The sequence below is a fragment of the Pelecanus crispus genome, chromosome 6, assembly GCF_030463565.1.
Source record: "Pelecanus crispus isolate bPelCri1 chromosome 6, bPelCri1.pri, whole genome shotgun sequence".
Taxonomy (NCBI): Eukaryota; Metazoa; Chordata; class Aves; order Pelecaniformes; family Pelecanidae; genus Pelecanus; species Pelecanus crispus.
Window position 1 is genome coordinate 29,182,731 of NC_134648.1, and position 22,813 is coordinate 29,205,543.

Genomic DNA, 22,813 nt, shown 5'->3' on the forward strand with positions numbered 1-22,813 from the left:
TCAGCAGGTTTTTCTCTGGTTCTCCAAATTCTCATCATGGAGAAGGATCCCTACCCTACTTCAAATGCCTCTTTGAAGGCCAGATTACACTCTGTGAGTAGCAGTTCACATCACATGCCTCTGTAAATCGGTTCTCTGCTATACAATTGCTTGGTAACTTCATCTGTTTTCTGCAAGTAAGTCATCTAATAAAGTACTGCAAGGATCTGGGCCAAAAGTATAGTCTGTAGTAGACCCTCCATTAGGAGTGAGAAGATTCTGTGATTACAAATGTAAGATAAAACACCAGTTATATGCAACAGTGGGAAAGTAATCTATGCTGAATTTTAGCATGATTGTTACTAGTGATGTTCCTATACAAATATGATAGTGTAAACAAGCATTTTATTTTGCTTTTAGCATTCCCATTTATGGACATAGTCTTCTTCCTAAGAAGCTTATTCAACTTCTGGACTTTCTGCTGGTTCTCAAGCTTTATGGCATATTATTTGGTTCTAATTCATCATACAGAGAATCAGTTTCATTATTTATATTGATAACCTTGGTGCACTTATGATTAGTCACATGTTAAACGTGGTTGATAATGTTGGTAATCTAGCATTCCCTGAGTGCAGTAAGGCTGGTGCAAAATATCTATCCTTATTAGGTAATTTCCTGTGCTAAGAGACAGCACAGAAATATCCTCCAGCATATGAAATATAGTTGCATTCCACTTTAATAGAAGCCTCTCTGTGTAAAACACTACATTTTTAAACCTTCCAGTAGCTGCTTAAGATATCTTTCGGTGTACGATAAATCCAATAGCATATCTTCTTTGTTCTGAATAACCTTTTTAATAGACACACAATTTCCACAATTACTTTTATCACCTCTTATCCAGTTACCCACTTTAAGATTTGTGTATGCTATTGTTCACTCCCTTCTCCTCTGTTTGCACTGAATTTTATCATCGGGACTGTACTTTGCTTCTCTCCTTTTCCCCCAGGTGGTTCTGATCACTTCCAGGCTGGTATCCAAGGGGAGACTTGAGAACCATCTCAGAGACCGAAGTGGACTGTTTAGCAGCTTGCTTATCTCTAGGTTAAAGTCAAGATTTCATGGTACAACTAAAATCAGAATGAAATGCTTATGTATCAACTGATGCTAGTGAAATTCAGTTTGGGGCTTGAAGAGTTAATCTTCCATCATGTTCTTGATCTTATCCCATTGCTAATATGGTTTGCTTGTTGAGTTCCTTAAGGTGGGGAATGAGAGGAACTTGTGAGTGGCCTCTGGTTTTACCAGTGTACAAGGGAGGAAGTCTGTAGTGGCTGAAATTCCCCCTCACACATAGACCCAGGTGAGTGGTAAACAGGCTACTTTCAAAAGCAGAACCTGTGGCACATGGGCATAGATTGAAGGGGAACAACCCAGACAAAGAAACTTGACTTTTCCAAGACATTAGTAATCAACTGCAAAGCAAGAAGGCATTTTGCAGAATGAGAGCATTCTCCCCTTGTAGCAAGGCCCCACCCTCTACATCCTGCCCTGTGGTCCACTCACCCCCTGCCCCTGCCAGAACCTCAGTACGAAGACCATTCGTTCAGTGCAGCCAAATGCAAGTAAAACAGTGGGATAAAGAGAGGGGAGAACACCATGAGAGAAGAGCTAAAGCAAAATCTCTACAAGAAATTTAAGTAACCTGACTGTTTAGACACAAGTCTACAAATCTTGTTCTCTGCTCACTGTTAAAGGCACTCAGAATCTGAGAGAAGTCAAGTCATTGCATGGGACATGTAACACTTGCTCCTTTTCCCCACTCACTTTCTCCTTGCAGGAGCTAGAAAAGAAAAGAAATCCCAAGAAACAAGTAAGAGGACTAAGTATCTTTTCACTGAATTATTTTGCTCTGTTGCAAAGTTTATGAAGCAAGTCTCGTGGGCTTAACTTCAGTGTTTTGTAGAAACCTAAGACTATATTTCAAACTGCATACTCTTTTTTTCCTTTCTGCTAACTATTGCCACCTAATTCCAACACAGGACTATTATTAAAGCAAGTCTATGCCACTGCACTGTTCTCACAGAAGTTGTCAGGACTGTGTCTCTATGATACATCATTAAACCAGAGAGCAGCACCATCGTTATGGTTCATCCACAGTGGGAAGCACGTAGCCTTCCACAGAGCACTGCACCCATATGCTTGTTTATTGGTAGCAGGCCCAGGCTCTGGGCTGCTGATTATACAGTAAGCACCTGCCCATGGTAGATCTGGCTTAGGGCAGACTTCCTGAAATGAGATTTATGCAAACTGGCTACAAGCTGTGATGTCACAGCGCACTGATAGACCCAAGGGCTATCTCCCTTCTACAGACATTTGATAAAATCAGGAACTTCGCATACAACTCGGGAAGAAGTTCACCTCAGAACCTATTAGGGCAAACTATGAAAACTTGTTAGGGTCCTTCTCCTATCCTGAGATCCATCACTGCAAAGGGACTTCACGGAGTCCGAGGATCTCTCTTTTTTCCTTTTTTTTTTCTTTTTTTCCTTTTTCCTTTTTTCTTTTTTTGTTTGTTTCATGTGATTTTTTCAAGTCAGTTATTCTGGATGTTTGAAAACTGAATTAAGAAAAATTCACTCAGAAGTTGGCTGAATGTTGCAAGCTTGCAAAATGGAAGGATTTCCCCTCATTCCCCCTGTGAGTATATGGGGTTTATTCCTAATATGGATCATTGGGCTCAGTAGCAAAAGGCAAAGTAAATCAGGTTTTATTATTTGAGAATATCTCTCTTTTGGTCTTTATTTGTAATGCCAGGAAGTTTGGCTTAGGTCAATATATAACGCTAGTGACAACATTGCAATGAATGGGAAATTAACGTTTCCTCCCAAAACTTGTATCTGATTCTGATCTCCATTTGTTTTCACAGATTAAATGTATGGTATTGTTGTACAGTATGTGTATAGCAAGTCAGTAAATTTTTTTCTTCAGTGCCGGCTTTGTGATATAAGGCCGAGTCTTTCTTCAGGTTGTAATTCTTAATAATCTGGAGTCTCTGACATAGTTTATGTATTTAATTATCTACCAATCTGTGAGAGAAGAGTTGCTGAATGCTGATTTTACGTATTGCAGATTTTAGGACTCTGTGCTCTTTGCAGTGATGGCATTTTAGTTTCTAACTTCAGCTTCTCTTGAACTGAATTCTCTTTGAATCCACTTGCTATGAAAAAGCAATTGGTGAATGAGGGGAAAAAACCCACAGCCCTTAGTCGGGTCTTCCAATGTTTTCTCTAAGATACAAATTTTTCTGTATGCTTATGAGGCTGTTTCTATCCTTTCTTTAAGTCTGAAGCATTGTTACACTGCTGTAATTTATCATATGGTGAGTTTGGAAATTATTATTTACGAAGAACGTAATACTACTAACCTGTTGTTCAGAAACAAACCTTAATGGGAAATCTCTAACCAGAATGGGTAAAAGAGGCCCTAACTAGATTTTATTAAGTTTGTAGAAGCTGAAGAGATGTCAGATAAGGTGTTTTACTTGGCTTTTTATGAGGTAGATGACTTACGGTAATTGCTATATGTGTTCAGAAAACAGAAAGAGACAACACAGATCCAAGAGTCCTTTTAACAAAACTTGTATCAAGGTTTCTTTTTGTCTTGTCCCATCTAATGGGACATTAGACATGTTTCCTTATCTTCCACCCAGAAAGATGGCCCTTTGAATTCCTTTCATGTTTGGTATCCATGTTGACTGAAAAAATACGTCGTCTTTTCGGGAGACCCTTTATTCTAGCAGTTCATTATCAGTGTCCCTGAAATCCCCTATCTCTCCAAAGGGTGAGAAGACCCTAAAAATCTTTTTTCTTTTTCTTAAAAATACACCGAGTTGCCCAGTGGATCTACTGTAAATGCGTCAGGATAGAAATCCAAAAAGAAACTGAGAAGATTAAACAGTACACAGAGATTTCTCAATCTGTTACTTGTTGGACTTAAAAAAAAAAAAAAAAGAAACAAGAAACCCAAACTTTGTCCTCAACTACCCCAGAAACCAGCATCTCCATTTAAAAAAAAAAAAAAAAAAAGCTAATTTTCTGTCCACTCATTCACTCATAGCCAACTTTTCTGGACTCTTTTTCTCAGTATTGAATTCCAGTGCATACATTGAATAAATGGAGTGAAAATCTAACACAGTTTGGCCCATGTTCTAATTTGTGTTGCAGTTAATATTCTGTCTGAACTCTGTTCAGATGAATGATACAACAGGCAGTGAAAATACAATTATGTCTTACAGGAGCACTTGACAGGGCAACTTGGTTTTTACTTTTGTGATTAAAATGTCCAAAAATTACTAATTTTGTGTTTTGTACTTTCAAAATTGTTTTAACCTGACTTTGAGCACTGCCAGTTAGAGCCCCACATGGCATCATTATAAATGTCTGTGCCTCCTGGGACTTTTTCAGAGGGGAGACATAAGCCTGTTTCTAGACAGGGGTTTCTGTGAAGCAATACTTCCCTCCTCTGCCCCTCCCCTTTCAGTTGAGGGTGGGTCAGTAACTGCCTTCCTCTTGACTATGCTAGGAAACTCTTACCCTTCATTTGGAAAATGCTGCTCAAATGGTTTAGGAGTACTGCATCTTTCTCTGAAGATTAGGAATTTTGTATGGAAAAGTTCTGCAACCTGGGCCCATGTCTTCCTGTGCATGATAGAATCTAGTTGTGCTACAGGGCTAATATTAAGTCAAACACCTTTGCCTAAAGAGGGCCCAAGTTATATGTGAACCCCTAAGCAGCCACCTGTAGAAATCACAGCTTTGAATGAAATTATATTTTTATGAGAGTGAAAATGCCCCACAGAGTGCTTTTCCACATAACTGCGTTGCCAGCGTGGTCCAGTGAGGCTGGCCCAATGAGTGATCATGCTAATATTTTTACTCATCTTTTCTAAAATAGTTATACTGTAATTTTTTTCCAAGGAAACATGGTTAATCTTGGCCTTAAAACTTGTCTCAGCAGCACATCATTGGAAACTGTGTGGAGTATTTCTGAATCACATGCCAGTGAATAGCTATGTCAGGATAACAAAAAAAGATCAGCATTTAGTGAATTTACAATCACCTGGAATCATCTGACAAAGTCCTGGTGAATAACAAGAATTTTCAGATTGTTATTCAGTTGAATCCTCTGTATCTCTCTCAACCAATGCCAACCAAGCTTTCTCCAAGTAATTTTGTGGCTTTTCTCTTGCTTTTCAGCACAAAGAAGGAAGATGGAGGCAACTCTCCATTTATCAAAGTCTTGCTTGTTGACCTCTTGCTTGAGGCTGGAATATGGTTTTAGATAGCGTACTGCACCTCATGGCATGTAGGAAAGGAGGTATCAACTTCAGACCACAACTATGAGTTGCTCATAAAGCTTTCTGTCACTCTTTTACATGAAAACGATAGAACAAATGGCCACTGACATCAGTTAAATATTAAATTGTCACATAAGCCATCCTTTGCTTTTTGTCAGGGGAAACAAAACAGTTCAGTGTCATGGAAGTGCTATTAGTAAGTAAGATGATGAAATGGGTGTGTGGGTGGGGAGGTTCCAGAGAAGGACGGAGCAAGTGGGTAAAGATTGGTACAAGAGGCAACAGCAGCACATGGTGAAACCTCTTCTCTCTAACTATAGAAAAAGCTTTTAATAAAACTTAAAAAAAAAACAGAGGGAGATTAAAAACAGGTTCTTGGAAACAGTTTCTCTAATGAATAGAGGAGAATATCCCACCTTCCCATAGGATAAAGATGATCAGAGAGAACCCATGCTGTACTGTTTCCTTTGACCACCATCTGATTAAGATTATGATACATAAACTTTTAAATATTTAATATACGTCTTCCCATATTAGTTACTGTACCCTTGAAGATCAGACACCAAGATGGAAAGTAGTGGCAATTCAAGTCCCTTGTGGGGATGGATTGGTCCAGGTTGCATGAGTTAACAAGGATATACACATATATGTTTTATCAAATGGATCATTGAGCAGAAAACAAATTCAAGGAAGAAAATTCCCACAATCCATAATAAAAAGATTTTAAGTCCCAGACTTTCAAAACAGGGTGTGTAAAAAAACAATTATCTATGTAAAAGCAGACTGGTTTTTAGATGTTGAGTATCTGCAGCTCACTCTGCAGTCAGCCAGATCTGTAAATATTAAGGGAATCACTTTTTTAAGTCTCTTTAACACACCTTCCTTTAGCTCTGGTCATTGAATACACATCTGAACTTGTAAAACTAGCTTTTGAATGGTAGAAATACTTCATTCTCAGCTCTCAGACTGTGAGACACTATTGCCTGTTACAGTATATTGGACTGAAATGGGGGAGTTTGGAAAATCTTAGGGAAGAAGAGACAACAAAGGACGAACGGAACTAGGAAAAGTCAAACGTTCTTTCCCATGCCTAAAGTATGTATTGTTTATCTACTTTTGGACTGGTGCTTGGCCTTCCTGCCAAGCCTTCCTGCCTTCTGTAAAGATACGAGTGATAGAGCTTTTATGTAGCAGTAGAAATTTTATATATAGCAAATTAAGCACAGATTGACAGGACACTGATTTCTTTGGAAATTTGCTTACTTTTGGCTAAATATTTATCAGGCTACAAACTTTGATGCATTTAGATATGGAAAAATTTTATAATTTCAGTCAGTTTCTAGTATTTTAGTTGAAAGGAAACAAAGATTTTTTCTTTCATATTATATACATTTAGATGTCTTTTTTAATCTCCGTTTCTCCCAAGTAGTAGATGTGCATTTTCCATTTGGATGTTGAGGTCTCTCCTTTCATAGAATATGAGTGCTTTCCTTTGAGTTATGACAAAATAACAATTCTGAATATGAAGGCAAAAACTTCATACATTCTTCAGGTTGACATGATTTAAGAGGAAACATATATTTCTGGAAAGGAAATGGGAGAGTGGGGTGAATTAATTTGCAAAGATAATGAAAAGTAGAAATCCCATTCAGAACTTTATCCTGAAGAAAGCAAAATACAGTCTCATCATTTTTTCTTGTCAGAGGTCAGAGTACACCACAGGTCTAAGGAATGGGGATGAATGAATACATATAACCAGTCATGGTTAGAGAGAACACAAAGAAAATACATAGAGGAAAATCAGAAGTATCAGAGAAAATCCATGCTGTACTGTCTCCTTTGATCACCCGTCTGAAATATGGAAAATAGGTTGTACTTCCCATTAAATCTGTGTGTAGATGAAGGGAAATTCTATTGGAATCATACTGATTTGGAATGGGAGACTGCACGTACGTCCTCTGGAGACCAGAAATAAGAGGAGTCCCTCCACTGGTATCCCTGCTGTGGATACAACTAAATGATGATTTGCTCCTTTACTTAGTCTTTCCCTTAGATTGTCTATATTGTGGGTTATCATCTTCTCAAGATTTCCACAAAACAATTATCCACCACCACAGATTATACTGGGAGCTGTCAGCCAGGCAATAGATTTGCTCCTGAGGCTTTGAATAAACCATGGATCTGATGCCCAGTTAGTATGTATTCTGGAAGTCATGACGTTTTAAGCAGCCTTACCAGTGCATTTTAATATGATACACTAATATAGCATGCAGCTGCTGCTAAGGATCTACCAAGGTCCAAAGTTATTTCTAAAAGTACTTCCTATTTTTTTGTGTTCTAACATCTTAACCCTCTGGGAATAAGTCTCTCTTTTTCTTGATCTAATTTCTGCAATGTCATCATAGAAATCACATGCCTAGGAAAGGACAATCTTTAAATCCCCAAATTCCAACAGAATGAACTGAGGGAGTTAACTAGAAGAAATAAGGAGTAGAGCTAATGAGCAATGGTAACTCTGATGTAGTTTTCACCAGAAAAAATACCTTCTCCTTTTGCTACCTGCTTACCTACCACCTCCATCTGGATTTTAACGGCAGCTGCTGCCTTAGGTTTCATGTTCTCAAGTAGTCTATAGGAGGAAGAAAAAGAAGCTTGCCTGCATTTCTGGCATGCTGTCACCATAGCCTAAGCTTACAAAGTGCTGGTGTTCCAAAAATGAGACAGATTTATGGAAGAAGATAAGGATTTGGGACAGACAGATAGGCATATGAACATACAAACATATGAACATAAAAAATATGTCCATGATGTAAGTTATCACGTTGTTTTAAATATTTGTCCTTTTCTTTAAAGTTAAAGACTTATGCTGAAGTCATCAACAGAAGAAAAATGTTTCTATTAGTAGCTACCAGAAATAATTTCCTTTCAGAACAAAAAGCAAGAAGGTGTTTGAGTTCTACATTGCTGTTGACACTGTAAGAATTTGTTCAGATTGGAAGAAAATACCGTAACGAACTTAATTGGACAGAAGTTTAACAAAGCCCTGTGAAGGACATTGCCCTGCTCTAACTCTTCATTCTGGAAAAAGACAAAAACAAATGTTAAATGAAGCAACAGAATTGTGCACAACTAATAATAAACAGGCCACCTTTACTGAAACAACATAAGACCTTAAACACTAGGCTTGGGGAGGAAGACAAGTGGGAAAGTTACCATATGTCAACTGTTTTAAGAAGATAGAGAAGACTTTAATTCTACAGCTAAGCATCCAAGAGGTCACAACTCAATATCTGCCCCACATTTGGACTTTTTAAGTCTTCTCTGTGCATACCTAACAGCCCTGTGCAGCTGATTTGAACCAGCAAACATTTACAGTTCATCTTGGACAAAAACTGAGAAAGAAGATGTTTTTATGCCCTCTGGCAACATCATTACCCTCCTACAAACTGCCACCATTTAGTGAGACCTCCTAGAAACACTCAGAATAACATGCTTAGGCAAGACAAGTTTCTGCTTTCTCTTTTGTGTACAGGAGGAATAACAATAATAAATGTCTGTCACTGCCAAAGAAATGGTTTCCCTGCTGTGCTGGTGTGATGGCATCTTGGCTTGGGCCTGATGTCCTAGACGGCTCTCTAGAGTACTATCTGCAGAAGGTTGGAGGGCAGGATATCAAGAACTTGTGTAATAACACAGGACAAGTTCTGCTACACAGACTGGGTCTAAGGAGATCAATTACTCTTTTTTTTTTTTTCAAACCAGTGTTTGTTGTCAAGCATTTTATTCTTGCTGATTCAGTAAGAACTTGAAGCCTCCACCTTCTTTCCCTAGGCAATATAAAATGTGTTGGCATCTCCCCTTCACTAACTATATGAATAATTTTGAAGGGATTTGTGTAAGCTTACAGCTCTAAAAATTCCTCTTCTCTTTACAGCCCTCTGAAGATATGGTACCCTATGAGTCAGACCTCTACCGACAGCCCCATGACTATTACCAATATCTCAACAGTGATGGAGAGAGTCATGGTGGTAAGTTAAAAAAAATATCTCCTTGGAGCATAAAGTCTTGTGGGATACCACAGGAAAGAGATTTAGGACATTCAGGAAAAGAACAAACATGTTGCTGTGATCTATAATGTATAGGCACATACTTTCAAATCAGAAACCAACAATATTTTATTCTGCTTAATGGCACTGTTTCAACCCAGCAACTGCAACACAGTTTCTCTGAAAGGAAATTTTAGAAAGCACTGAATGATGCAAGGAGCTTCCAGGACATTCAGTGTATTGCCAGGAAGGTGGGATCTCATGATCTCTATCCTTCATTATCTTCACTGTGTTTTTACTTTCCTCTGCAGATCAAAAGCACTCTGCTTGTTTCAGAACTCTTTGAGGACATGCATTTACAATACTGTATTTCTCTTCTTGTGCTCCCATCTCCAGTTCCTGTTTGACTTAGGTCCTAGATACTCTATTTGTGCCGTCATTTTAATTATGTTTCTTTGGTACTTGCCCTTTTCCAACTCCATATATTTCTCCTTTCTTTTTATCTCTTTTGCATGCTGCCACACCTAGCTTTAACTTTCACTCTTCCTCCAGTACACCCAAGTACTTCCTCTCTCTAAATCGATGTAAAACTTCCTTGTAGCTGTTTGTACATAAACCGTGCTCAATATAAAAACACTGTATGATTATTTATTGCTTCAATTTATGTATTTGATTTCAAAGCTTTGGTGTCTTTATATTTTCATGTTGTCCGGGTGCTGAACTCTAAATCAATGCAGAGGGGAGAGTCTTGCTTTGTGAATTTTGTCTCCTGTGCAATACAATGGTCCAGCAACACCACCCTGGAAATATCAGAGTCAATATTGACTCAGGAAGGAAAAGCACCGTTCTACTGTATCACTCGTGGCAGTCCCTTCAGATCCTGGAGTTTCCCTAAAAGACTCCCACTGATATAGCAACTAGACCCATCACTGCTTAATTTAAGACATCTAACAACTTCACAGCATAGCACTGTTTTATCTGTGGCAACAGAAGCTACCTTAAGGGACAGCAAGTCACAGAATAGGATTGTTCTGAGCCTTTAACTGAAAAAGATTCCTACCTAAATTTGTTCTCTACTTTGCAATCAAGAAACACCTATGATATTCTCAATGCCTGGAGACAAAGAATTAATTCAGTTTTTATAAGTTATCTCATGGCATCTGTCAAGTCACATTAATCAAACCCAGCAAATTCCACATGGAAATTCAGGGTTTTTACATTATAACCTGTACCTGTTTACACACCCATAAAATGAGGATAACATTTATTATCTAAAAAAGCAATTGTGACAATTAAACAATAAATATAGAAGATGCCATGTAGGAAAAAGCACTGGGAAATACATTTTCTGTTATTAGATCTAGGCTACCTCAAGCAACAACATCCCTTTATCTTTCATAATCTTATCATCCCATCTGGTTTACTGCCCATTTTTCTGCTGGAAGGCTGTTCCTAAGCTACATGGTTTAGATCATTGACACGTTTTTACTCATCATAATGAACACAACAAACACTCGAGTCACCTATGGGGGTTATGGCCTAAGTTATGGCAGAAATTTGTCTCTTCCTAAACTTGTGTTGCACTTGTCCTAAAGACCCCAAAAAACATTGTTTAATGTTTTAACTCCTACAGTAAGGGGTTATGGAAGAGGCAACTTAATCCCAGCCTGCACATTTCAATCGAATTTTTATTTATGAAAGCACCTGTAATGTAGTTGGTTGTGTCTAAATATCTAATATGCCCTATGCTTTCCTGAATTGCTCACAGTCCAAAAGAGCGATGAACAACCAAAGAATACAAAGGGGAGTGAAAAACACAAATTAACACGTTTTGCTTCTTTCCTATAAACATTGACAAACTCCACTTTGGCTTTCATTTTGTTAACGTGACAGAAGTAGTGGGTCTTGAGAAGAGCCATGCAGAAGAGCAGGAAAGGGACGTCACAAACCTCTTCTAGAAATATGTTCTAAGTGTTCAGAACAATGTGGTTAAAAGCACAATAATTGAAAAATGGTGGGGAAAAAGAATAAATAAGGTGCTGCAGTGGTAGCAGTGAAGTGAGAGAGCTGAGACATGATTAGATAGGAAAAAAGAAGAAATAAGTAGGACAGAATTGTGAGAGAGGAGTTCAGCTTGGGGTACAGTGAGATCACTCACAATATGTAAAAAATAATTTTGCAGGCCTACTCAATACCACTATGGACCTCAACAAAAAGCTACCAGATAAAGTATATAGATACTACAAGACAGAATAGTACTCTGACTTTGCTGATAAGGGACTGCTAAAGAAATAGAAGGTCTTGCCTAAGTGTCAGACTCCCTCTCTCTCACTGCTAGCAAATTAATTTTGTGAAAGGGAGATGGCAGTATCTTAATCTATAGATCTGTGCTACATGCATTACTGTCACTTTTCTAGAACATAATGCTGAAGGGAACCCTTAGTCCATGTTTACATGAGCAGGCAGTAAAGTACACACAATAGCATGTCACTAATTTAATATGTAGGATATCATTGCCAATAAGCGAACACTAAATTTAACAAGCAAAAACACACCATAAAAATATCCATATGTTCATCACAACACACATTGTTTGCATTTTGTATACTGTAGTTTAACTATTTTGTAAATACTGTAATAAACAGAGACACAGTCATACAGGACAGCAGCTACTTCAAGTGACAATTAGTCCATCACCCTACCCTGAGCTTGTATGCTAGTAAGTCTGTAAATGTAATACAGCATATTTTGTAACACTAATGCAATCTTAGTAATTACAAAATTCCACTGCAGCTTTGTCTCTAAGCTATTACTAAACATTATTAGCTTAGTAAAACTCACTTTTTGTATGAAGCTGAATGCTGACCCTTGTTCACTTTGTTGCTAGTCTCACGGAACCATCAAGTTGCTAGATTTTGTGATCTGGGATTTTATTTTCATCCCACCTCCTGGAGTAATATGATCATTTAAGAATCTCAGCTTTGATTTTGTTAGGATTTTAGCCCACATAGAAGTGGAGGAAAGTCCAAACACGTGAACCTTAGTCTTAAACGCTATATGGAAAATAGAAAGAACTCCAAACTTCATTAAAAAATCCCCTCGCTTCAAAGCCATTCTCATTATTTGCTCGGGCCTGACTCATAGATTTTCGAACATGTGGTATTATTAAAATCATGAAGTTTGTAAAGTGAGAGCTAATGAGGTCCTACTGTCATTATAGATAAGACTGCTGCACTGCCTAGGAGCACAGCATTTCACTCGACAGAGAGCGATTCTGTAGGGAACCAAGACATTCATTTTCCAGTGTCCCTCAATATTTTTCTCATTTCCTCTATGGGTCTTTTCTTGCCTTGTTTTCTTAGATGAGTGAAACATGGTGGGAATAACTGAGCTGCACAATGTGGCACTGTGTAAGAAACCCTCTCCTAGTTCAAAATGAGTTGGAAAATCTGTACAGCACAGAGCAGAACCACTCAGAGACACTAGCTCAGACCTCACAAGTACAGCCACGTCAACACAGTCATCTCCTTAGGCTGGGCAGAGTGCTGTGCTGACAGAGCTGTCACGTTTCCGGTTCAAGAGCTGGCTCATGAATTTTATGCATGGTTTTGCACTGTGTGATGTAGATTTAGCCTGTTACTCCACTTTATAATAAATACCTTCCTTAAGCCTATTTCATATTCTAACTGCTGGTTCTAGCATTATTCTATTAAAACAGGAGCAAAGCAATTTACATTGGTCAGAAGATGACTGAGAAAGTTCAGTTATGTTTTCTTACTTGTAGAGTGAGAATCTACCTCCATGATGAATATTAACACAATGTCTTTAGGTCTGCTATTGCTTCCCAACAGGCTAACATCCTCTCTGTCATGGGAGGGAGTTCAGAATTCATGATTGTCCTTCCTTTAACCTTTCACTACATATAAGACCAAAACAAACACGATCTCCATGTCTCTATAAGAGAGAATTTTTTTCACATCCTCTTTCACTTCACATGAAATTTCTCATAATGACTCCATTGTGTAGCTATAGCTTGGCTTTTAATGACATTTTCCTTTACCCAAAGAAAAGACACTTTCCATTTCTAGAATTTTTCTCTCCTTTCTTTTTTCTTCCTTCCACCTTTACGTTTTTGAGAAAACAACAGAATTACTATGTGTTACTGACATAACACTAACAAAGAACATAGAAGTAAATAGCTGCTGATAACTCTAATAACTGCAGATGCAGATATTTAGAATTTTTTTGTGTTTTCACGTGCAGTAACTTAGCCAGGATGGTTAACTGCAGAGGGGCTTGTGCAGACAGAATTTGGAATTTCTCTTTTAATGTAACTAAATCAATACTGTTTTTCCTAAGCATCACTGTGAAATTATAGATAATTTACAAAGAAATAAGGACTTTTCTTCCTGTTGTAGCTTGAATACTTGGCATAAGTTTGTGTTGAAGTAATTTCTGACATAGATTGATTTTGTAATGTATTAGTATTATGTGGTCATTTTAAGTCCCTAAATGCTGTGCTATTAGTATTATTCCATTATAGTATTTTTACAGCAGCACCTGATTCCATAAAAAAAGAATTCCGTAATAACTAGGCTAAATATTACATAGTGATTAACATGAATATGCATAAATAGTGTTCCACGGGTTAATTCATTTGCCAAGACAGAGTTTAAAAGAACAGTTCTGGAGGTAGCAGGAACCTTGTCATAGGCTCCCAAAAACTAAGAGGTATCTTGAAGTATAAAATCATGACTGCTGATAAAAAAACATTTAAGAAGAATCAAAAGTAGACCTCTCAGAGCATGCACAAATACTCACGGCTATGCATGTTGGAAATGTACTGTGTTCTCTCTTGACCACCATAGTTACTACTAGTAAGACATTCCACAGCTGAAGACCTGCCATTGACAGCCTCAGAGACTTTTGCCTGAGCTTTGTCATCCTTACAATTATACATTGATCTCATTTGCTGTAGTAGATTATCAAAGACAAGGGGTCTTTGAGAATATACATTGCCATCTGACAGAGGACCTTCTGCACAAGGAGCAGAGCCAGATCATTCTAAGGAACAAGAGTATAGATTACTCCTGCAATGTATTCTGAACAATTTATTATACAGGGCTGCCCGTGGTATATGGGGCCTTAATGGTTGGATCTACTTAGAGAAATCTGCAGTAGTTTAACCCAGAAAAAGCATGAGTTAGTGTGGCTCAGTCTTCCAACTAAACAAAAAAGTTTCAGATTGAAAGTGCCCAAAGCCTCCTACCAGGACACAGCCTTAGATGACCTGTGGATTCAAACTCCCACACACTGACATTTCCTGGGTTGGAGCAGATGTGAATGTAAAAGTACATGGGAACTTTGCACCCATAAAAAACACTTTTTTACCAGAGAAAACAAAATTTTTCTCCAGGATTACAACATGAAGCAGTGCTACTGTGCATAGTAATTATAACCTTGGGCTATAAAATCCATACATAGCCCACAGAAAGCGCTATGTACAAAGCAAAGAAATTACAAAGTAATGCAGCAGCTCCCTGGGTGCTTTCAGAAGCACCTTTCTGTCCCTTTCACATACAGTGACATGGTTTATCCACGAATCAGAAAAACAGGAAGGACAAGAAAGTAAGCACTGGTGTGGTAAATGGTCTGATAGAGCCTCCAAATAAATTTCTACAGGCCTGAGCCTGCCATAAAGGCAGCTAAAAGAGCTTACAACTTCTCAGGTACAACTATGTTTGGTATAAACATATACTGAGTTCCCTCTAAAGGAAGCCACATTCAAAGTCACTATCCCAGATTTCAAATCCTCAATGAGATTAGACCTAATTGTTTGAAACGTAAGTGGGGAAGGATGAGGAGATAGAAGCTAAGAGAAAGAATGAAACTGGTATTTAAGAAAAAATATTCACAGCACATTAGTATCCAGATAATGTCATACACAATAACATCATATTGCAGAATGAGATAATTGCTCATCTATAAATTCAGTACAGCTACACTTGGAACAACATGTTTAGTTCTGTCCATCGCATTATCATAAGGATGTCAACAGCTGGGAGGGAGCTTGGAGAAGTGCACAAGTATGATTAGGGGGGTCAATATACCGATCTGTATGGAAAAACTGAGAGCTCAATACATGCAGCTGGGTTAAGTGATAATTAGGAGTAGATTGTAAGGGTACATGATAGCAACCTGAAAGCGTGTGAAGGATAAGACAGAAATGGTTTATAATAATACAAGGGAAGAAAGCTCACAATAGTAAGACATAAATTAGAACGGTTACACTGAATATCATAAAGAAATTTTGGCCATGCATAAAATGATGCATGAAAAGTTAAACTATGGAAGATTAGTTCCTAGCTCAGGCAGAGCAGAGGACGTGATGTTGACTTTGATCTTAAAAAACAGAGTGCACACAAATATGTGCATAATTATGCATGCCACTACTGTATGTAAGAGAGAAATAGAATTTGCAATGCTTCACATTTCCTCTAACAGATTTTAAATTTTGAGCAGCAAATATAAAATTCTAAAAATTTTGGAGGCTTATACTGAACTAAAAAGACCAGAAATGTAAACCTGAGAGTAAATAAAAGAAGTAAATAAATCAGGAAACAGGATAGTGGTTATCTGAGTACTTTTTTATGTTTTTGAAAAAAATCTAAATTATCACAGAAATTTCAAACATACTAATGAGATAAAAAAGGTAGAGAAAGAGTCTGCATCAGAATTTAGCCTCACTGTAAACAGTGTACACCAGACTGCCGCAACAGTTTATCCTTCTTTTCTCTAGTATCGGTCCTGAAAGGTGTGTGACATACCAACACATGATTACAGGAAATATCTAGCAAAGTGCCATGCCTTTTCTGCAGCATTCCTGAAATTTTGCTAGCAGAGTAAAATAAAGGCTGAAGATAATTGCAGAATAATCTGTACATTTTCTCCATCTCCTGATTTCCATACCATGAGGAAGAGTGTAATGAGAATATGACAATATGTACATCAGTAGAATTTGTTGCCTCAAGACTGAAAATGTAAGATTGTTATGGTTTCTTCTTCAGAAAGGTGCCAGCATTAATGTCTTTTGCATCTTGTGCTAAATTATCATTGAAATCCATCTCTCCATCTAAGAGTATGCGCCTAATTAAAGTGGCCTAAGCATTACTTTCCAGCCACAGGCATTCATGAGATTAGGAAAAGAAACTTTACAGGGATCTATATAGTCACCAGAGACAGACAGGTCAACAGGGATGGTGTGGAGAGGGCAGAAAGTACAGTGACAGGAGTAGGAACCAATGAAAGACAGGTAAATACTATGTTTCTTAGCCTTGTAATGATAGACAATCTATTTTTATTTTCTTTAGATCATTACTGGGAATATCATCCACACCACATGCACAGTGAGTTTGAGACCTTTGGAGACAATCACTTCACAGAACTGCAGAGTGTACAGCCTCCCCAGCTGCAGCAGCTGTACAGGCACATGGAGATTGAACAAATGCATGTCTTGGATTCTGCAATCCCAACCCCACACATCGGACTCAACCATCAGGTATGGCTACCAACCCTTACTCAGAATTTAGGATGATAGTTAAGGGTAAGGAAAATAATGCATCAGTGAATGCATACTCTTATGTGAAAGAGATTGCTGAAATTAATTACACAAGTTCTTACTGCACAAGCACTTGATATAAAACACTTCATTCTCGGGACAAATGTGGTTTAAGCATTCTTTTTACTGGATAATGAGGACTGTGCCTAAAAAGATAATTGCATTTTGTGGCAGTATTTGAAATTTCAAAATTTTGTTTCATTTGGAATGAAAATCAACTGGTTTGAAATTCTGCAGAGGAACTGGACCTCAGAAGCTATGCATTGTCATAGCAAGGGTATCCATGACTACTGGGAAGTATTCTGAGCCTCAAAGTAGTAGGAAAGTTTTAAACATTTCCAAGCAACCCTGATAATTTTACATGACCTGTACAAGAAACGATAACAAAGAAAAGTCACTGGTAATTTTACCACAGTGAAACAGGCTGAGGACAACCTACTTGTGTTTTTACCTGAAAATAAATGTCATGCCAAAACACACTGTCTTGTCTCTGCTCAGATTTTACATTAAGCCAGTCATCTCCCTGTAAAAAAAGATACTCCATTGTGCAGTAAAGATAGTCTGGCACCAAAGCACCAGTGAATTCTCACTAAAGCTGAAACTATAAGGGGTTCCACCGTACTGCAAAGATACTAAGCAAAGTGGGTGTGGAGATCACTTTTAACTCTTGTTCCTACAAGAATATGCCCAAAGTCATTACTAGGAGCAATAAGAAAGCTGGGTGATCTTGTCCTAAGGAGTTTCCCAAGACAGGCAAGCTACATAAAATGTGCTGAACACAAGACAGAGTAGGACTGAGGTCAGAGAAAAAGGTGTTTGCTGATTACAGTGCTGCATATAATGGTGCCATTGCTGAAGTTTTGTGAGAGGAACTGTATGCATGGAGTTGTAATTCTGGGCTTCTTTGTTCAAAGCAAACTGATATTGTATACAAATACTGTATTAATCAAACACAAAGAAGGAAAAAAATGGAGTGAATAAGTTAACACTGTCAACAGGAAACTGACTGACTGCAAGCCATCAAACTTCTCACCTACTACTCAGAAAAAAATCAGGAATAGAATATAAGATGTAGATACAAACAAAGAATTAGGAACAGAAAGTTACAAATATAAAAAATGCTTCATGGAACAGCAGTCTGTGGCAAGCTTCAAGTCGTTTCAGTTGCTCACTGCAACTGCTAATACATAATGACCAACCGTTGCCTCCAACCAAAGGCAAAGAATAAAAATTAGCCCCTTTATGGATGTCTTTGGAGGCACCACCAAAAAACAAGAGAGGGTGCTTCTGCTTATCCTGCTTCATTCTACTTAGTTATCATCTTTCATTTCAGGATGAAAGGCAGAGACTTAGTTTTGTTGCAACTTTTGATAAAGAGCACTGTGCTCTCTCTGCCCCACCCCATACCAAGGTGCAGAAGATATTAGTAGGTAGAATTCACCACTACTCTCCTCTTCTTTACCAGCTGGGGATCTTTGGCTTTTTACTTTACAGTAGCTCATGCAAGTGCTACTCAACATGCTCTGAGGTTCAGACTCTGGTGTGTCTCAGCCACAGTCCTAGGCAACACACTATTATTCAAGGCATTTTCAAAGAAACAGAAGCAGGATGCAAGCTTTAATCCTCCTCTGAATTTGCCAGTTACTAACTGCACCCATGCTTGTCATGCAATATCAGAGTTACAGTTTGCAAATAAAGGAAGAACATGCAAAGATATTTCTCTAATTTTCTGTTGATATCACATTATTTTGTGATAAATTTGAGGCTCAAGCTGTTCTTGGACAAGATTTCTTTAAAAAGTGTTGTTAGCCTGCCAACAGGTGGTCTCACACACAATAAATTAAGAAAAGAATAGTCATTCTGAAGGGAGAATGAAAGAAAAGGTTAGAAAACTGTGAAGAGCTTTAGAAAGAGGAAAATCACAAATGGTTGCCACGGACCCCGAGACAACACCAGAATATGGAAAGTAGCTAGCAGTTTCTTAAGCTTTCTTTCTCCAGAACTGTATTAGCAACCTGGGTCTTTCAAACACACTAGCAAGTCCTCTGTGACTCTGTGTAACATAACTGTGTGATTATGTATTGACCTACGCTGAGTTTCAGGTACAAAGTAAGTGTAAGCAAAAATACACTTAGCAAAAAGACAGGGACAGTGGGGACAGTGTGGGGGAAGCTTACTCAACTCCCCCAGGTTGGCCTCTGCAACTCCCTTTGCTTGTGAGACACCATTCCCCCTCCCTCCTCCACAGCACTCTTCCACCATGCTCCTCCAGCCCCAGAGGAGTGATTTCCTTACTCCCACACCACCCCCCAACACACTCCAGGTTTACACAACCTTTTTCTCTGCAGAGGCACCAATCTCTGTTCCCCTCCCTTGTAAGACATTGTCCCAGCTTCTCATTCCCCTTCCCCCCATGGCACTGTCTCTCCCTTCCTTCCTACCCCTGAGGCCACAGCTTTCTTAACTGTAAAAAGCTAAAGGTGACTCTGTGGTGAGGGCTGAAGTTTCGCTCTTGGGGATCTGACAGGAAGCTTACACACACTCTTACCCAATCCTGGCCTTCCTGCCAGATCGGCTCCAGCCAATCTGCCAACTCATTAACCGCCAGCTGCTGCACCCCAAAACCAGCCCTTTGCTCACTCCTTATTGGGACATTTTAAGCCAGTGCAAAACTCATCTGAAAAGCACCACTCGGCAATGCCCGACATGGGGTGGGTGGTGTGACTCATGAAGTGAACACCCACTCCCCGCTTCAGTGCCTAAGGTCCCCTGGGAAGGGAATCAGGCTCAAGGCGGCCTTTCTTGGTGGAGAGAAAGAAGAGCAATTCAAAAGGAACCCACCTTGCAGGACTGTCGATGCGGCCCATTTCATGAAAACAACATTCTATATGCTGCTGGGTTTGGGGGATGTTGGTTGGGGTTTTTTTAATATTTTTTTTTTTTAATGTTTGGGTTCTTACTCCCTGCCCCTCAGACTGATCTGTTTCTCATTCTTAAATAAGAAGCTGCAATAATTCATAGCAACTGGTCATGATCCCTAACAAACCAGATGGCAACTGAGAATTTACAGAGCTGAGGTATATTCCACACTGCTCCTGACAAGACCTCTATATAAAGGCAAGAGAATTTAGCACAAAAACTGGCTTGCTAGCTTTGCAGATGAGAAATCCCCATTAATGGGGAATTTTCAGATAGCCACTTAGGAAAAGAAAATGTGAGCCAATACGATGGACCTTCTATTATAGCGCTAAGGCTATTCCCTTCCTCATGGGGGAAATTCAGGACAGGAAGCTGACAGACCAATGTAACCCTGTCTCCAGAGTTGGACACAGTCCTGGAGGGATTCAGTGCTGTCAGAAGGTACTATGCCAGAGAAAGGAAGAGAACAACAGAGCCAAAGCCAGTCAAAGCAGCCATGCTAGGGCAGAACTGTTCAGCTCTTTCAAATTTAGAAGAGTAGTTCCAGAAGGTCTGTGTTAGAAAAAAAATTGTTCTCAAGAGCAATTTTACACTGGGGATAGGCAACAGGGATCAGAAACTCATAAAGAAGAATGCTAGCTTTGGGGAGGTATGGGGGAAGAGGGGCAATATCACTTGCATAGGATATAACATATGGGAAATATCTGACTTTCACAACCTTATTCCTCCTTCCCTCGTAAAGATGCATCTTTGTACATGTGTAAGTGTTGACTGTTAGCTAGAAGTGTTTCTTAATTGCACAGTATTTATTATAAATGTCAACAACTAAGTCATTCAGTATTACCCTATGCAATTTCATATACCTCTTACTTTCTCCCCTCCTTTTCTCTGAAACCCTCTCCATGACATTTCCTTTTTTTACCTCAATGCCCCACTCTCTGTCACTACCTCTCCTACTACTACTCTTTTCTCCCAAAGGTGTCCTATTTGCCCCGGATGTGCCTACAGTACTCCTCTCCACCGCAGCCCAGTTCTGATGAGGAGGACATAGAGAGGCAGAGCCCCCCATTGGAGGTATCAGATGGGGAGACTGATGGTGTGGACCCTGGGCCTGGAATTATGCATGGAGAAACAGGTCAGTGAAGACACAGGGACTTTGTCAAGCTAAGTGCTGAGCAGCTGTTACATTACTATGATGATAATGAATAAAACTGTAGAACTGCTGTACTAGTATTTTATCCCACTGGCAAAGCTTCACTTTCCCTGACTCCTTGCCCTCTCCTGTCCTCTAAATCTTTTATGACTTTAACTGTGTCTGTATCACAAATCTCATTTCTTCACGTACTCCCACTTCCTCCTTCTGCCTTGCCTATTCAGGCTTCCTGAATGGAAATGGATTTTGCCATTTCTACTGCCATTTCCATTAACAGATGGGAAAACCAAGGCAAGAACGTCAAGGAACTGACTTTTAAAAATATTTAACTCTGTTTGCTCAGTACCTGGAAGTCAGGTTCTGTATAACCTGCCCAAATTAGCTTCCAATTAGTTTCAAATTAGCAATGTTTTTCAGTTAGCTTCAAATTAGGGATAATTTCAAAACAAGGGTTTGGCCTTTGGAATTCCTTATTCTTGTTTTTTCTTCTTGGTCATCAATCCACATTATGTCCTTACAGTGTAACACTGTCTATTATTACAAATGTTGCAAACTGAAGAAGTTACATGACTGACAAGCTAGCTGAGTGAGTTATATGAATTATATGTGTTCTGCTGTTTCACCAGGAACTACACACTAATAGTAATGCTCCACTGCCTTTCTTCTCTGACTCCCACACAGGCAGCAAGAAAAAGATACGTCTGTATCAGTTCCTTCTGGACCTTCTTCGCAGTGGAGACATGAAGGACAGCATCTGGTGGGTGGACAAGGAAAAAGGTACTTTCCAGTTCTCCTCCAAACACAAAGAGGCATTGGCGCATCGCTGGGGCATCCAGAAAGGCAATCGCAAGAAAATGACCTACCAGAAGATGGCACGGGCTTTGAGAAACTACGGCAAGACAGGGGAGGTCAAGAAAGTCAAGAAGAAGCTGACCTACCAGTTTAGTGGAGAGGTGATGGGAAGGGGGGTCACTGATAGGAAGCATTATCCTCACTGAGGCCATGGGACCCTAAGCAAGAAAAAAATTAAGACCTCCTGGCTGGATAACAGCAGAGGAGATGGACGCATCCTTCTCTTTGCTTCCTGTGCCCCCTTCTCTGCCTTTAAACGGCTCTTACCATCAGATGTTTCTGGTACGAATTCCTTTCTTCAGCATCTGAGAATCCTAACTGTGACAGAATTCTTTGCTTCCGCCCTACAAGTTGGACAGAGTTGGGAAACTTAAACAATGTAAAAATATATTATTTTCAGGAAAGATTTCTTTGATTGTGTTTTGACTAAAGAATACAGCTGATGAAGTTTTGCCTTCAAAGATGGTGCTGTGTCATTCACAGTGACACTGCATTAGCTTACAGCTTTCAAACTAGCATTAAATACAGGCTCTGCCGCAGCTCTCAAAGCTAGAGAGAAGTTTGCAGATCTTGGAATGATACTTTTTCTTTTAAATAGTAATAACATGTACATATTTAATAAAATTTGATATAATGAAGTTCTGGTGTTTGCATAATAAATGACTACTTCACAAACAAATCTCATGCGCATTCAGTTATGCAGTTGCAGCTCATGTGTGGTACCTGAACAAAAAGCACACTGGGTTATAGGGCCTTATCCATCTGTCACTACTTTTTAATTTACTTCGAAACATCATCAATGCTGTCAAACTAAGTAACAAAGATAACAGGTGAGATACATTACTGTGAAAGAGACTACAGTACTGAAGTAAATTTTAAAATACATATAT

General features: G+C 38.9%; 1 protein-coding gene across 4 annotated transcripts; it reads left to right on the plus strand.

Moving 5' to 3' along the window:
* The first annotated feature begins 2,485 nt into the window (after positions 1-2,485).
* Positions 2,486-22,561, plus strand: SPI1 (Spi-1 proto-oncogene). 4 transcript variants are annotated; one of them, XM_009490002.2, is made up of 6 exons: positions 2,486-2,676; positions 2,943-2,945; positions 9,270-9,363; positions 16,752-16,939; positions 20,897-21,053; positions 21,753-22,561. In XM_009490002.2, exons 1-6 carry the CDS (start codon positions 2,632-2,634, stop codon positions 22,067-22,069), a joined length of 804 nt encoding a protein of 267 aa, XP_009488277.1. In that variant the 5' UTR covers positions 2,486-2,631; the 3' UTR covers positions 22,070-22,561. The 4 variants fall into 4 exon arrangements, with proteins under 4 accessions (XP_009488277.1, XP_009488278.1, XP_075568813.1 ...); XM_009490003.2 differs by lacking the exon at positions 2,943-2,945; XM_075712698.1 differs by lacking the exon at positions 2,943-2,945 and having other exon boundaries at positions 20,927-21,053.
* The last annotated feature ends 252 nt before the right edge of the window (positions 22,562-22,813 follow it).